Source organism: Aptenodytes patagonicus, chromosome 9, assembly GCF_965638725.1.
Source record: "Aptenodytes patagonicus chromosome 9, bAptPat1.pri.cur, whole genome shotgun sequence".
NCBI classification, from domain to species: Eukaryota; Metazoa; Chordata; class Aves; order Sphenisciformes; family Spheniscidae; genus Aptenodytes; species Aptenodytes patagonicus.
Window position 1 is genome coordinate 2,933,133 of NC_134957.1, and position 16,360 is coordinate 2,949,492.

The 16,360-nt window shown below is 49.4% G+C and overlaps 1 protein-coding gene across 5 annotated transcripts in view; it reads left to right on the forward strand.

Annotated features, from left to right (window-relative positions):
• FHL1 (four and a half LIM domains 1) overlaps window positions 1-15,536 on the forward strand; it is a 33,750-nt gene extending 18,214 nt beyond the window's left edge. Inside the window, exons 1-7 of one of the 5 annotated variants that reach the window (XM_076346940.1) lie at window positions 2,453-2,543; window positions 2,661-2,751; window positions 11,167-11,348; window positions 12,097-12,274; window positions 12,784-12,953; window positions 13,538-13,724; window positions 14,525-15,536. In XM_076346940.1, coding sequence (XP_076203055.1) covers window positions 2,730-2,751; window positions 11,167-11,348; window positions 12,097-12,274; window positions 12,784-12,953; window positions 13,538-13,724; window positions 14,525-14,682 — 897 coding nt within the window. In that variant the 5' untranslated portion in view covers window positions 2,453-2,543; window positions 2,661-2,729 and the 3' untranslated portion in view covers window positions 14,683-15,536. Of the gene's footprint in view, window positions 1-2,448; window positions 2,544-2,576; window positions 2,752-11,166; window positions 11,349-12,096; window positions 12,275-12,783; window positions 12,954-13,537; window positions 13,725-14,524 lie in introns of those variants that run through there. The other 4 variants (XM_076346942.1, XM_076346939.1, XM_076346941.1 and 1 more) reach the window with 4 other exon arrangements.
• The last annotated feature ends 824 nt before the right edge of the window (window positions 15,537-16,360 follow it).

Consider the following 16,360-nt stretch of genomic DNA (forward strand, 5'->3'; position numbering starts at 1 on the left):
ACACTATGCCCCAGCCATGCCGCTTTGCAGTCAGACCTGTGCGGTGGGATCAGCATGTCCAGACCAGCTCCCTGGAGTCCTGAAAACCTACAGGACAGCTTTAATGTTAAAAACATGAAAACCCAAGCCTGCACACCCTGCTGTGCACTCACCGACATGTTTGTAGCACTCTTTCCTCTGGGACCCACAGGTGCATGGTGCCTGGCCAGCAGAGAAGGTCTCAGACAGGGCTGGCACACCCCCATTCTGGAGCACCTTCTCTTTCCTGGAGGTTTCTGCTCCCTGCCGTGTTTCACAGGGCAACGATGTCCTTCCTCGGCACTTGTGCTATACCTTGCACCACCAGTATGTTTAATTACCTGGGCTTGTGCAGACGAAGAGGGGTTTGGGGAGGAGATGGGAATTGTCCAAAGTCATATGGCTAAAGCCAGCCAAGAAACCAAGAAGCAGCCCCGTCTTCTCAGCAAGGGTTGTTCCCCAGCCCATCCCTGCTGTGCTGGCCCAGGAGGCCACAAATTCAAACAAAATGGCCTTTTTATTACAGACTGCTCTGGGGAATCACCAGAGGCTTTGCAGAGTGAGCTGTGCCATGAAATGCTTCTCCAGGGAGTTTCATGGTGAAGCTTCGTGAGCATCAGTGGGGCTGGGTCTTCCTCCTGGTTTTTGGCCAACCTTTCTCCCTTCCACCTCCTCCAGCCCATGCCTGTTGTCATGCTGCAAACACACATGCATTTGCGCGTGTGAAACATTTTGATGGCCAAGTGTCCGTCCCTACTCTCCACGTGCCTCTGCAATGCTGTCAAACCACTGCTGAATTGCAGCCGCCTCTGCGGTGCGACGTGGCAGCTGCTGATATTGCACAGCAATGCTATTCCGCTTTTTAGGATGGGGAGCAAAGGTTACTCTTTCTAATTGAAATAGGAGGGTATTCTGGGGGAAGTAGGAAATGACTGCCAAGCGGGAGGGTGCCAGCGCTTTGTGTAGGGAACTAGAAAGGAATGAGAATGGTTAATGGTGCAAACTCTACGTGCACTGCCAAAAATGAACTCATGTCTGTAAATATTACACTGCGCGCAGCAAGATTAGCACAGGAAAATACCAGTTGTTAGGGTTCCTGTTACCATCTGAATTATGCAAACAATTTACTTGAGTTTATAGATTAGCTGGGGCAGAATAACGTTAGGTTTTTCCTAGCCAAAGTGTTTCAGTGTGCTAGTATTTTAGCATGTTTCCCAGCCTCAATCTGCTATGCAAGTGGATCCATGCTGTGCTCTTTTAGGATGGCATGCTGTCAAGTGTGGCCTTTTCCAGGCCACGTTGGAAACTTTGAGATATCAGGATGCTGGTGAGATGCTGACCTTGCACGTGTGCTACCTGGAAGCCCTAAGATGGGTGTGAAGGCCCAGGGAGTCACCGAGGCTGGGGCTGGAGGCTGCATGCGCCCTGCTGCATGTGTGCGGTCAAGGAGCTCAGGACCTCTGCAAGTGGAAGCGGAGATGTTCCCGGTTCCTGGCTCTAGCAGGGCTAGTAGGGCTGAAGATGCCAATTGCTGTTCAGAGGCCAGACACCACCACGATGGGCTCTGTGGAAGGAATGATAAACATTGGCTCTTCCCAGTGGCTGTCAGGGAGGTTAACTGACTTTCCCACGGCCGTGCAGTGAGTCAGTGTCGAGGCAGGATTAGCAGCTGGGCATCCCTGGCCCCCAGCCCTGAGCGTGCGCCGCCGCCAATTGCATAACCCGGAGCGAGCGCGCAGCCGTGGGGCTGCCGCAGCCTGCGTGTCCCTCTGGGAGAGAGCCCTGAACCAGGGCTCCCTCCGCTCCCTGTTGTGACTTGGGTGGAAATAGGTCAGTTGGAGCCGCGGAGCTGGGGTCTTCCAGGGAGCTTTGTGGACGCCTGAGTAAAGAGCCAGTGCTCTTTATAAGCCACGTGCTGGGGAATGAGCCCCGCCATACTGTTAGATGCTAGAGAAGCCCCGTAATCATGAAACCCGGCTTTCTAAGTGCTGCTGTTCAGGGACTTGCTGACTTTGAACAGTTACTGCCTTGAGCTTCCTTAGGGTAAAAGCTGGAGGAGGACCAGGTACGATAGTTTTACTGGCAGTAAAAGCATGACCCTCATGTTAAAGGCAAGTCTAACCTCTCCATGAACGTATCTTCTGGCACTTCTGTGGGCTGTCAGCTGGGGTCCCCAGGGGTACAACCCATGTCCTCTCTGGGCCCTACAGCCAGGGGACAGCCCCTTGCTGGTTCCTGGGACCACAGCCCCTCCGGCCCATGTGGGGCTGTGATCCACCTCTTCCCTTCAGTAATGGCAGTGCAGAATTAACGTCGGGTCTGTAATTTAGCTCAGGACTGTTATGAGGCACAATCTAGCTCTAAAGCCAAGGCCAAATAGTACTAGCGTGGGGTCAAGTTCCTGAGGCACACTCTGCCTTTGGGACTAATTTGGGTGCTGAGTAGCCAGGCAGGTATTTACATGTTGCCTACAGAGACCTAGAGGTCTCTGGATCCTATTCTTCTCCCTCAGATCACCTAAAATGGTAAGAATTTTCAAGGGGGATTAAGGTTGTGATCTCTGGGGAGGGGAGTGGACATCTGGTAGGAGTCCCGTCTGTATTAATAGCCTCCGTTTAAATGTATGTTATCAAACGAGGCAGCTCCTAATCGGCCAAGAGACTGTGAACTCTGTTACCTAAGGGACTGCTGGTGGCTTTGGGCTGCTAATCATGGCTTTCCACAGGCACACAGGTAAAGTGGACGTGCTGCTGTTTGTTGTGGGAGAAGCCCTGTGTGCAGTGCCTTTTGCTAACAGGCTCCTGCTCCAGCAAAATAACTCTTTTGAATGCAGTCTTAAGCCTCAGCAATCTGCAGCTGGAACTAATGATGGCAAATGGGTTTATAACCAGTGTGTGGGACTGGCGCTGGGAGCGCGGCGGTGGTGGCGGCCTCATCTATTTTGTAAAATGCATTGGGTGGTACTGCTTTTGTATCTGCTGCTGGGGGAAGGCTGGGGCTCAGCTGTTATTTGAGGAAGACTAGGTGAAAATGGAGGATGATGCTCCTCCTTGCAGCAAGCTTGCTATGGCAGTTATTGCAGTGAGCAGGGGAAACCCATAGCAGAGGGGAGCGTGCAGAAGCCCAGCGTGTAAACCCAGATGGTTTGCTCTGCCCTGGTGGGAGGTTTGTGGTTATTCCCTCTTCTCTGTGTTTGTCTTGTAGATCAAACGGGCTGACCCTCGCCAGTAATAGGAAAACATTAACTTTTCCTTCCCATTAACACTGACAGGAATCTTGAGAGTGTGTTTTGCATGTCCCCTATGGCATGCGGATGTTGTTGTGTCTTCCCATCCATAACTAATCTTCCCTGGCCCTCCAATTACAGACAATTGAAAGCTCTTCGGGATTTTTAAAAGCTTATCTGATTCTGAGAAGCTAACCATGTTTGCGTGTGTCCAGCATGTATTTACAGCCCTAAATCACAATGTACAGTGGCAGGACCATTGCATCTCTTGATGAGACATAGCCCAAGGGGTGGACATGCCTGGGGAGAGGGTGTCAAGTTTGGGGCACAGCTCCTGTGGGCATCAAACCGAGCTGCTGCACACCAGGAGCCTGGGGACAGTGGTGCTCGTGAGACTCTGTTGGGAACATAGAGCCTCTTCAACACGGGAGAAGAGTCACAGCATGCTGTTCAACTTCACACTCAGCCTCCCAGGACAAGGCACAAGCATGAGGCTTCTTGCATGGCATATAACTACTTAGGATTTGCTTGTGTGATGCAGATATACGCTACGCGAGGTACCTTTCTGAGTAGAATCTGACTTCTGTGGTATCGTTTTTAAACATCTCAAGGGTATTTAAAAAGAGCAATCCATTCAATTAAAATGCAAGAAGACATAGAAGCGTGACCAGCAGGTCAAGGGAGGTGATTCTCCCCCTCTACTCCACTCTCGTGAGACCCCCACCTGGACTACTGTGTTCAGCTCTGGGGCCCCCAACATAAGAAGGACATGGACCTGTTGGAGCAAGTCTGGAGGAGGGCCACGAAGATGATCACAGGGCTGGAGCACCTCTCCTGTGAAGACAGGCTGAGAGAGCTGGGGTTGTTCAGCCTGGAGAAGAGAAGGCTCCGGGGAGACCTTATAGCTGCCTTCCAGTACCTGAAGGGGGCCTACAACAAAGCCCCCTTTGGGGGAGAGGGACTTTTTACAAGGGCATGTAGTGATAGGGCACGAGGTAATGGCTTTAAACTGAAAGAGGGCAGATTTAGATTAGATATAAGGCAGAAATTCTTCACTATGAGGGTGGTGAGGCACTGGAACACGTTGCCCAGAGAAGTTGTGGATGCCCCATCCCTGGAAGTGTTTATGGCCAAGTTGGATGGGGCGTTGAGCAACCTGATCTAGTGGAAGGTGTCCCTGCCCATGGCGGGGGGGTTGGAACTAGATGATCTTTAAGGTCCCTTCCAACCCAACCCATTCTATGACTCTATGATTTATCTTTTAACTTCAGCCCACGAGACTGACTGACTGCTGTAGCATCCTTTCATTATACTCCCAGCTATATCTTTCTTTTCTTTCTCATCTTCCTCGGGGAGGTGTTCTCTGGGGCAAGGACCGATGGATTTGATGTTGTGCTGTAATACAAAATGCTGAAGTGTCTTCTGAGCAGATGCTGTGGTTGGAGTGCTGCCACCAACAAGTTATAGTGCTGCATCCATTCCTGCACCCCACAGGGAGCCCTGCTCTCCGGGACAGCTGCAGTGGGGTACCGTAGTGCCTGCCCCAGGGAGGTGAATCCTCTGCAGCAGGAGAAAGCCTCACGTATGGCTTTTGGGGGCACCTGGGCACAAGAAGGGCATCCAGCTACTGAGGTGGGGGCAGATCCATGCATAGCTGGGAAGATAATTGAGGAGTCTCAAAGGTCAAAGCTTAAGGCAGCCACAGAATGAGTTAGCTACTGAACAGGACTTTTTTGCTTTAGCTGATTTGGTTTGTTTTGAAAGGTTTGAACTTCACTGCTTAAACTCTGCTGACGTGCTCAGACTTACTCTAGGCAGTGGTGCTTTGCACACTGGGAGCCTTATTAGCCTTAGCTGAGCTCTGTATTAAGTGCAAAAGCAAGCCTTGGGGGAAGTGTTTGCAGTGTTTTTTAATAGCACGTCCCTACTTCCCTGGGGAACTGTGAAGATTGAATAATGATTGGGATGTGCTCAGACATGGTGGCAATAGGACCGTAGGGAATGTTTTTGGCAACTGCCTGAGGAACTTGGAGCTGTTGTTGTTCTAAATAAAGAAGCTTCCATTTTATCAACAGACTAATTTTTGAATTATAGAGTATGAGACTCGCACGTGCCCCAGCCTGGCAATGGGAGAGCACAGCACTCCACACATTACTGCCAGCTCTCCCAGCAAAAGTGACCTGCATGTGATTTCTTTTTCCTTGTTGTCCGGGGCAGCGTGCCAGTGACCTTGAGGTGCAGTCCTGAGTGTCGCTTTGCATTTTGGATTAACGGGACCCTTCTTTTAAGGGTATTCCCTGGTATTCATAGCAAACTACGCGACATTGCATAGAGAAATGCTGAGAACAGTAACTCAGGTGACAGACCAGGGGATGCCAGGTTCTGAACTGAAATAGGCAGGTGTAACCAATACCTGGCGGTACAGGGGCTGTGTGTACTCAGTCTGCTGAGGAAAATAAAACTGATGGAGAGTCAAAACACAATTGCTCTTTTCCTTCCATATTGCCATAGAGTATGCAGCTGTGCGTAGGGCAGAGGGTTAACGCCTTCAGCCTCATCTTCTTTCCTAAGTGGCAGAATAGTCTGTAAGGTTTAAGTACGGTTTCCCTGGTTGTTTTTAGAGACAACACTTCAAGTTCTTCCTTGGTGGTTTATCACATTTAAACATACTCCCCAGAGACATTAACACGTATCCTGTGCTAAGTGCTTTGCTTATCAGCTATGCTTCAGCTCCCTTTGCAGAGTGCCTCAGTTTCATTTGTTGTGCAAACCACTGTGATGCTGCATTGCGGTCGCCTGAACCGAGAGGAACCATCCCGGGGCCATGGGAGGCAGGAACCGACAGGAGAGGCATGGGGTTGTGTTAATGCAATAGCTTTTGTGGGGTGGCACTTCTTAGGTCTGTACCCTTCTTTCCATCCTAAAGCTTGTCGTGCTACAGGGTGCGGACATAGTCCTGATTGTGACCACTAGCTGGGAGAGCCCTGTGACTGCTCCACAGCATGGTGTCAGCATGACTTGAGGTGCGTGGAAGCTGGCGGAGCCCAAACATTTGAGATCTTTATTTGAAAGATGGAAGGCATAGTTGTCGAAGGGCTGAGGGGCTGCTTTTGAAAAGCAGCAGATGCTCTTTGGGGACAAGTGGCTAACTGGCACCTCTGTGGTCAGGTAAATGTTAGGGTTGAATTCCAGTGGGTCTTTGTGCCAAATACCCTGATACTTGAGAAGGCCACTGGTCTGGCCAGCAGCCCTCGAGCTGTAGCCAAATCCATCAGGGAGCTACATTTAGACAACACCCTGCCAGGGTTGGTGGGAGAGGGACATCTTGCTTAAAGGGGGGTTAGTTTCTGGAAGTATTGCTGGATTTTTCTTGAGCTCTTATTTTTATTGACGGTCCTCTAGACTATTTAAGGATGGGTATAATACTGCACTTAACCCTCTCCCTGGCAGCCTGCGCGCTCTCTTCTCACCTGCTTCTCTCCAGCAGAACATCCTCTGTGCATAGACGTCAGCCTGGGCCTGAGAATAGTTCCAGCCTGTCCATACTTTTCCTCTGTCTTCTAAATCCCCTTCTGTGGTCCCAGAGTCAAGCTGAAATAGGGTTTGGATCAGTGCATGTCCTCTGGGTACGTGAGTCTCCTGGGGTTAAACAGGAGACACTTGACCAGGCTGTTAGCTCAGAGACACAGCCTGTTGTAAACGTACAGCCAAAGAAACTCTGTTCAGATAACTTCCAAGCTAAAACACCTGTGCGTACTGCTGTCGTTTTTAAGCACACCACTGTGAAATGAAGCACAAAGGTACAGCACTTACGGTTTTAGTGGTTAGTTTGATGAGTGGTTACCCTGAGCACTGAGATTTGCATTGTACAGCAAAACAGCAATGGTTATGCCACTGGTGTGAATCCCTACTGTGTGCGCAACAGCTGCTGCACAGCTTGCACAGGGAAGCTATGCAGCGTGCGCTAAAATAAAGGCCCCAAGGAAGAGCGAGGAGGATTCATGGTTCCAGTGAGTCCTTAGTTTCATGACTTGCCTATTTTCCAGACAGCAAAGACAGGCCAGGGTTAATACACCTGGAAGCTCTGGAACGTTAAGCTGTGGGGATGTGGTGCAGCTGCAGGGTGAACAGGTTATTAAAGAGATAAACATCTCCAAAAACATGATCTGCTGCCAACCAGGCTCTAGAAAATGTATTCATTTTTTTTCAGAGCACAACAAATACCTGTTCTGTCTACCTTCTGTGAGAGGGGACAGGACGGCTTAGGGGAGCAGCAGTTAGGATACTAAACGCTTTTTCCCCAGGGCAGCAGAGCTCTTAAGTCTCCACGGACATTTGCTCTGCTCTGGGAAGATGATCTGGTGGTCCCAGCACAGCCGATACCGGCTGCTTTCGGGGCTCTTGTGCACCAGCCCCTGGGTGGGCTGCTCCCGTGGGAGGGTTGTAGGAGATGGTCTGGCTGACATGGGCTCTCAGCATGGCACGGGTGAGCAGAGACCATGAGCAGCCAGCACGTTTGCTGGGACAATGTGGTCGTTGCATCTCCACTGCAGGCAAGGGGACCCAGGCCTTTCCTGGGTCTAGAGCAGGGATGATACTGCTGAGGGCAGAAAGCTCCTGGAAAAGCTGGAAGCAAATTCATGCCCTGGCCTATGAGAGGCTTTTTGGTCCATGAGATGGCACAAGGTAGGCAGAAGCTGGCATGTCTGCATGTACAGCCCAGCGCCTGGGGCTGCCAGGCCCAGTGTTAATTGTGGAGCTCCAAAGCTGCTGTGATAAATGTGTCTCACGTTAGCACATGATGCGTTACATGGGAACACAGGATTATGTTACTCCGAGCCATATGTTCATGATTACGTGTTCTGGTTGAAAGCAACCCTAAACCTGAGATCAGGAATGTTTCGATACCATTTGCCCAGGACTCTGTGCAATTGTGTTTCTTCTAAATTAAACTCGCTTGATAAAGCTCTGCAGAGCTGGCCGTGGCTCACATAGTTTCCATGTTTCCCAGCTGTTTATTTGTTTCATTTACTTGAACCAGTACAAACATAACCCTTGGTGTGGTTGTCAGCAGGACATGGCTGTCTCCCAACCTTGGCAAGGCGGCGTTTCCAGACCTCCGTCCCCACAGAGTGCAATTCCTGCCAGCTTGGCCTCCAGCCTGCTTCTGTAAGTTTTAGGGGAAGGGGAAGGGTGTGAACCCGGTCCCCACCTCTGCTGCAGCCTCCCTGTGCGATGCTCCTCTCCAGGACTATCTGTCCTGCTTTCTGAAAGAGAAATGCTCCAACTTGATCTGGCCTAACATTATTGAAAGGGTGACAAAGAGGAGACAATGAGATGACTCTTGGATTTTAAAATCTGCAAAGTAACAGTGTGAGTCCTGTCTCCTGCCTCAGCATCTTCCGCTGCCCATCCCGCAGCTTCCCGAGCCCAGAGATGAGGCAGAAGAAGAGCTCTGAAATAACGGCAAAATGTTCATTTGCAGGCAGGCACCTCCCCGGGCTTTGCACCTGGCTGTGTTGGGGCCGGTCATGGTGTGCTGCCAACAGCACGTTACCCTCAAAGGAAAAAAAATTGGGTTGGCAAAGGAGATGGCGAAGGCAGCAGCCACCCTCACTTCTTGCTGCGGTGCCTGGGCTTGCCGGGCAGGGCTGTGCCCCGGTCAGGACCTGTTGGGCTTGGTGTGTGCTCATCTGGTGAGGTGCACTTGCACTAGTGCCTCCGCTGCAAAGCCCCGCTCCTCGCAAAGGCGGCAGCAACGATCCCTCGGCCCCGGGGGCTCCCATGCCAGCGTGGGGATGTCTCATGCTGACAGGTTGGGCCACGCAGTTGATGGTAAATCTAGAATTACTGGGGTGGGCAAGCGTCCAAGAAAAAGCTGTGTAAACAGGTCCTCATGCTGTAACAACATGGCATCCCTGACTGCGCAGCATCCTGCGGCCGAGGGCGAGCCCGATGGGGTCCCGCTGACCCTCCCTTGCCGTGAGGGCACAGCCAGGAATGACGTACCCTCTCTACACCCCAAAAACCCCAAGCCCTGTTTCAGTTTATAAAGGTGCCGTGCTGGGGCTTGGAGCAACATGGCTGGAACGAGCGGCCGTTGTGCCGCTGAGCTCCGTCAGGAGCAGGCAGCAAAGCAGCCCCTAAACTCCAGGGCTTGGTGGGGTGGTCCGAGGTGAGGCCACGCGATGGAGGTGCTAACGGCCTCCCCCACCTCACAGCAGGAAGCAGCAGCAATTTATATTGCCTGACCGCGTCCTCCTTTTCTTGCTCTGTGCTGGCGCTGCAGCTCTATCAGGAAAAGAATAATTAAATTTCCTCTTGGCAGCCCCCGTTGCCAGACCGCTGCCGCGTCTCCCATCCGATTGCTGATGGTGCATGAAAGTTCAAGGCTGTGTCCCGGGTTGTTGGCCGTGCAGGGGAAACGGGGCTCTGCAGCGCTGGGGGCTGCGGGGGCAGAGATGGAGCTGTGTTTCTGGGACTGCAGGGGCTTGCGTAACCCTGCCGGAGCTCTTGCAGCCCCCTCGCAGGAGCGTTGCTGGCTTCCTCTGAGGAAAGGCGTAGGGAAATGGAGCCGTTAGCAGAACTGGTCTGGGAGGCTGAGACTGGGCGTGCAGGCTGGGGCGGGTGTCTGGGGAGAAAGCGTGAGCGTGCACCTCCAGCCAAAGTGGAAAATCCTCTGGTCAAGAGCCCCCACACCCGCTGATGTGGTGGCTCCCTGGCCATGGTGGAACATCATGCCTTGGCAGAGCCCTACTGGCATGAACTGAAGAATTATCTTTACATGTAGAGAGATCTTTTCTTGTTTTTTCCTTATGACTTTATATTTGAAAGCCCAGTTGAAAAGAGGCAGCTGGAAGCTGCACAACTATCCAGCACAAAAGGCCTCAGAGGGCTGCAGCTGGCTGCGGGCTTCAGTTGGAAACATGGAAACTATTCTGCTCTGCTCATGGTTGGTGGTGATTTCTGTGCACAAATTATGCAGCGCCTCAGCCAGGACCTCGCCGAGGCCTGCAGTGGGCCTGGCCATAATGAGCTAAGTGGCTCTCAGTGACCGACTAGGTATCATTATTCTTGCTTGATGTGAAATATGTAAATAAAACAGTCTAGTATCCTTCCTCTTAAGAAGGTGATGGGGAAAGGCTGGTGTGGGATTCTGCTCTCCTCGCCAGCCACTGTGCTCCCAGAGTGAGCAAACTTTGCAGCGCTGCGCTCGCAGCGGGTTGGATCCCAGGAGGCAGAGAGCTGCATTTTTGTGTTTGGCCAGAGCCCATCCTGCCTCTCTGTAGGCAGAAATCTAGCATTCGTATCTTGGCTGGCTATTAAGGGAACTGAAAATATTTGTGTTACTAATGCATTGCTTATGTTAACTGTAGCAGCCAGCACAGCGCTTCCAGGAGGCAGGGTGGCCCCTGCCCTTGCTGAGCTCCACAAGTTGGCCCACATGGCCTTAATCCGTAGCCCGCATTTCTCCGAGACTTCATGGTATTTCTCTCTCTGCGTCCTAATGGCAACTCGTGACCTGGGAGGGGACATCCAAGCTGCCTTCTTTAGCAGGTGTACGAGTTTGTGATTGCTGCGACCAAACCCAGGTTGTCTACTGCACCCAGCCTCCCTGAGCATGATGGTTTGTTAGCCTAACTAGACCCTAAAGGCAAAGCTGGAGGCACCTGGAAAATGCCAGTGCAGTTGGTAGAGAGCTGTCGTGTTTTATAAACCACTGAGCTGTCTGACAGAAAAATTGCCCTAACAGTGCTGGCACAGAAGCTGCTTTTTCTACCGACAAGCCCTCGAGGAGTGCGACACCACCACACGCTCATTGCTGAGCCATCTTCCTGATACTTCTCATTTGCACAGACTGAAGAAGCTGGAGCAGTTATCAGGGCTTCAGTGCTCTAACTTCACCCTCTTTCCTCTTGCAGGGCCTGCCAGTTACACTGTGGGCACCATGTCGGAGCGCTTTGACTGCCACTACTGCCGTGACCCTCTGCAAGGGAAGAAGTACGTGCAGAAAGAGGGCCGCCACTGCTGCGTCAAGTGCTTTGAGAAGTTCTGTGCCAACACCTGCACTGAGTGCAAGAAACCCATTGGAGCTGACTCCAAGGTGAGTGCTGAGCAGTTAAATGGGTGATGAGAAGAAGACGGGCAGATGCTGATAACCCTCCCATTTGTTTTTCTGGCTCTGGTCTGTTTGTGAGCTTCTGTGTGAAAGCAAGTTCTCTTGTGAGTCCTTTGGTTGACAGGCCATATACTCCTTGGGCAAAGAGCCAGAGGCTCTGGGGCACTGCAGTAGGGATGCTCACGATGGGCTGCTTTTGCACAGGAGCAAAAGGGTCTAGATTTTTCAGGGTCTAGATTCAGCCACATGAACTGCTGCAAATGCTTGAATTGTCCTGAAGAGGGTACTGCAGGTAATCCAGCCTGCACAGGACTTGCAGAAAACTCATCTTCTGGGCAAAGCACTCGGGAACCTAGGGTCTGATTTTTGTCAGTTTGTCAAACGTTTATTGCTTCATGTTTATGGCAATAATAATGTACACCTGACCTAGAGGGAACCTGACAACCAGAGAAGCCCACACTTACAGAACTTCAAATCTCAAAGCTGTTGGTTTGAAGCATCTTCTGCTACCCTGAAAGTCTGAAGTGAATGTGATTGTGTCAGGGAGTTTGGTGAAATGTCCTTCCCTTAACTGCTTGTAGATGAGCTGCACCTCCAACCACTGAATGCAGACGTGCTTAGAAACTAACGAATCTATCCTTTACTGCCAAGGCTGATGAGACAGTAGCTTGGTTTTAGGGCTCCTTAGCAAGAGAGAAGGGCTTATTGCTCACTCCATTTCTGTTCATTCCAGGAGTTGCATTTCAAGAACCGTTACTGGCATGACAACTGCTTCCGCTGCTTCAAGTGCTATACGTCCTTGGTCAATGAGCCCTTCATGCTGAGGGAGAACAACAAGGTTTGGTGTAGCAACTGCACTGCCACTGAGGATGCACCCAGGTGTAAGGGCTGCTTCAAGCACATTATTGCAGGTACTGGTGCCAGTGATAGGGGTACAACTGCCAAGTTCTGCTCTAGGGCAAAACCATGGCAGTTTATCGAGCTGTGGAGGCTGCAGTTAGGGGTACGGGCATCACAGTGGAAGGCTGGAGCACCACAAAATGGTGCGAGATCTGACTGTTGCTCTCGCCTGTCCATTTTATTCGTGTTGAAAGGCTGCTTTGCAGTTAACCCTCATGTGGATAGTTCACCCTAGTGTAGTTAGTCTTAAACCATTTCTACCAAAAGCTTTGCTCTGTAAACCAAGGTCCTCTTCTCAGAAAGGCTCAGGCGCCTGTCTGACAAATGTTTTAAGAAAATCTAGAAGGCCCTGACTAAAGTCAGATACAGAAATTAACAGCTCGTCCCCTGTCCACATTACAATTGAATCCTGGGCATAGGTATGGACAGGTCTTGCCTACAGGTATGTTACATCGCACAGGGTGGGGAGTTTGTCACAAGCCTGAAATCCCACATAACAAGTTATTTCTCTCTGTTGTAGGAGACCAAAATGTTGAGTACAAGAAGATGGTCTGGCATAAGGACTGCTTCACTTGCAGCCAGTGCAAGAAAGTGATTGGATCTGGGAGCTTCTTCCCCAAGGGTGATGACTTCTACTGTGTCTCCTGCCATGAGCATAAATTTGCCAAGACCTGTGCTAAATGCAAGAATGTAAGTAAGCCCTTCCACTTTGCAAAGGCAGCTGCCAGAACTAGCCCTCACATGTCTCTTGGAAGCTAGGTGAGGAAACCAGTAGACAGATCATGCTGGAGCTGTACCAATGCTTATGTTCTTTCCTTGAGATACTGGTGCAAGCGGCTGGTGGTATAATAATGTGAGAGCACTAATGGTTCTTGCACATTACAGTATCTGAGCCGGGGCTGTGGGGTGATCTGATGGCAACTCTGCTGAAACCAAGTAGGCACCGGCCTTGCACTTGCTTTGGGGATGGTTTAAGCTCTCTAATAGGTATTGTGTATTCCAGCAGTAAAACAGTGTTTTATAAAACAGCTGTCTTACAGCTTTTGCAACTGATTAGCATAGAATTGCAGAGTCACTGCAGGTAAAATAAACTGTTATGAAAGCTCCAGGCATGCAGGATTTCAGGCTAGAGGAACTCAAGTGCTGCACCATTTTAATGAAAACTTTCAAGAGATCTTCTCCATGACAAAGCCTCCTACCCTGCACCCCATGCCTGCATCGCCTTTCTTCCTCCCTACTGATTCTGAAATGCATCTCTGCTCTTTGCCTCCTAGCCCATCACTTCTGGAGGCCTCACTTACCAGGAACAACCTTGGCATTCAGAGTGTTTCATTTGCTCCAACTGCAAGAAGCAACTGGGAGGGAAGCGCTTCACAGCTGTAGAGGATCAGTTTTACTGTGTTGAATGCTACAAGGAGTGTGTTGCCAAGAAGTGTGCTGGCTGCAAGAATCCTATTACAGGTATGTTGGATTAAATGCAGCTTGAGGGCAGTGGGTGGTTAAGGTCAGAACAGCGATCCCCAAAGACATGCAGCTCAGAAGCTGCTAACACCAGAAGCAGGTCTAGTATCCCAAGCCCAATGGCAGCAATTTACATGTGATCTAACTATAAGCCACGTGCTCTTGCTGGATGGGGTCTGAGTTAGTAACTGAGCTCTTCACCCTTTGCACACCTCAAATTTACCTCCTTCAAAACTTCCCCACCTAGAACTGTTCCCACCTATATCTTAGTCTGGGAACCTTAAGTCTAAAAAGAGCAGTGTTTTATTGCCCCAAAGTGACAACTGCTTCGCTTCTGATGTATTTTACATGTCACAATTACTGGATCACAAAGCTCAGCCCTGAAATGTGGGCACTAACCTGCCAGCCCCATGAGACTTGCATTCCATTCTGCATTTTGGATAATGGATCTGAGCCCGTAACAACGAGGTAGGGCATTTAGCCCAACCTGTCCTTGCTCTACAACTTGATCTTTCCTTCAGCTCGACTGTTTCCTGGAGAAGGGATCCAAGGGAAAAAGCTTATTGCAGAGACAAGCCACACAAGCCTACGCTAAGCTGCCTGTTTCTCTAAGAGCAGTAATATTGAGCAGCAACAATGTGGGTTCAGTTGCAGTTTTGGCTAGTATTTTAGGCATACAAATGTGGTCTGCAAGACCACAGAAGCACAGGAGGCAGTAAGAATGGGATCTGCTGTTTGGTGGGCTGACCCAGCCAAGGGAAAAGCTACTATCGTCGTCCTATAATTGTTTTCTCTCCTAGCAGGATTTGGAAGAGGAACCAGTGTGGTTAACTACGAAGATGAATCCTGGCACGATTATTGTTTCAAATGCACCAAGTGTGCCCGTGCTCTGGCCAACAAGCGCTTTGTTTGCCATAATGGAAAAATTTACTGTGCTGAGTGTCCCAAACGACTGTAAGGAGCAGACGGCAACTGCTGTAAAATGGATTTTAGAGCCCTGCTTTCCAAAACAGTCCTGGTAAAAGAGCAGGTTTTTGCATGTTAAGAATTTTAACTTTTTCCATTTTAGTATAAAAACTAAAGTAGCCTCAGTATACTGGGTTTGACTTTTGAAGCTCCTGCAGTACGAAAGCATGCAGCGTTGCAAAAATCTAACTTTGCCTCCAAGTAACTCTTAGTGTAAAGGCTTGAAATGCTGTTAGATGTAGCATTAGAGATCCAGATACTACATAATCTGCGTGTGGCTTAAACTAAAACAAAACTAGTTTTACACTTGCCTGGTATACATTTAAGCTTGGCACTTAAATGAAGTAAGTTTGACAAGGCATGCACCTCAGAAACAGAGATGCAAAGATTGCACCCGGGATCAGAGAGATCCATTATTATGCTTTTACAAGTACAGGTACATGACATACATCACACCATTAATGGCAGCTCAATAATAAATAGCCTAGCTTACCCTACCACACCAAATTGCAGCAAGTGTATGGAATGGCTTCATCTTATACATATAACAATGTTTTGGCAGTACGATTTAGCTTTAGTTAAGTTTCCATAAACTTATTTTAGTCTCAATTTCCGCATGGTTTGCCCAAAAATTTTGCTCATCAGCTTTTTTTACATCATTGTTTAAATGAGGCTGTCTATATACAATTATTAATCCATTAACAAGAAGTATATCTATCTTTCAGCTACAACAAAATGCACATGCATTTAGAAGTGCCTTAAAAATAGCTCAGACAACGATAGCTCTCCTATCCTGTCAGTGTATGTTTTATGATTTAATAAAAATGAGACTAGTGCCTGCTTGGAGTCCTACAGTCTGGAAAATTGTTTTTTCATTTTGCCATCTTACATGATTGACACCTCTTACGGCCGAGCTACTGAAATCAGGTCTGATACATTGATACTGGCAAAGTGAAGAGTCAGCTGCTGTGCCATAGCACCCTTAAATATCTGAGGACCAAAGCAACAATTTCCATAAACTAATTAATTTTTTAAATGTGTAACTGACACTGGACCATCTGCCAAGAACAGCCTGTGTGAAAAAGCCCTTTGGAGAACATATGTATAGCCACTGTCCATACACAGATCTACTACTGCTACCCTTCAGCAACCTGAACGCTGGTTTAAGTTTTTTTTTTTTCCACAGCAGTGGTTGATACCATATAGAAATATTTATCAACTAGATGCTGCTCTAGACATTCCCTTTCGTTCACAAGCACCTACAGAACCCTTGCAAGAAACAAAGAACCCTTGCAGGAAAAACAAAAGGCAGTATCTTGCTGTATTCTTGACGGTCACTGCTCCACTGTGGCCATGGAGCACCGTTAGACTCACCATTAGAACATAAAGATGCTGGTGCTACAAGTAAAAAGCAAAGGCTTACAGTGAAAAGTTAAAGAATTCCACAGTTACGAACACGTCATTGGCATGTACAACCACAGCCAGATCTGAAGGTGTTAGTACAAATACCTTCCCAACCACACAAACGCAATTGCCAAAGAGGCTACTAGTGTTGGGAATCTGCAGTGTGGAGTAGTTAGAGCAGGACCAGAGTGCATCTCAAGGCAGCTCAGCATGGCAAGGGGTTGGAGACTCCTAGTAAGGTAATGTTTAGCATTACAGAAATAAAG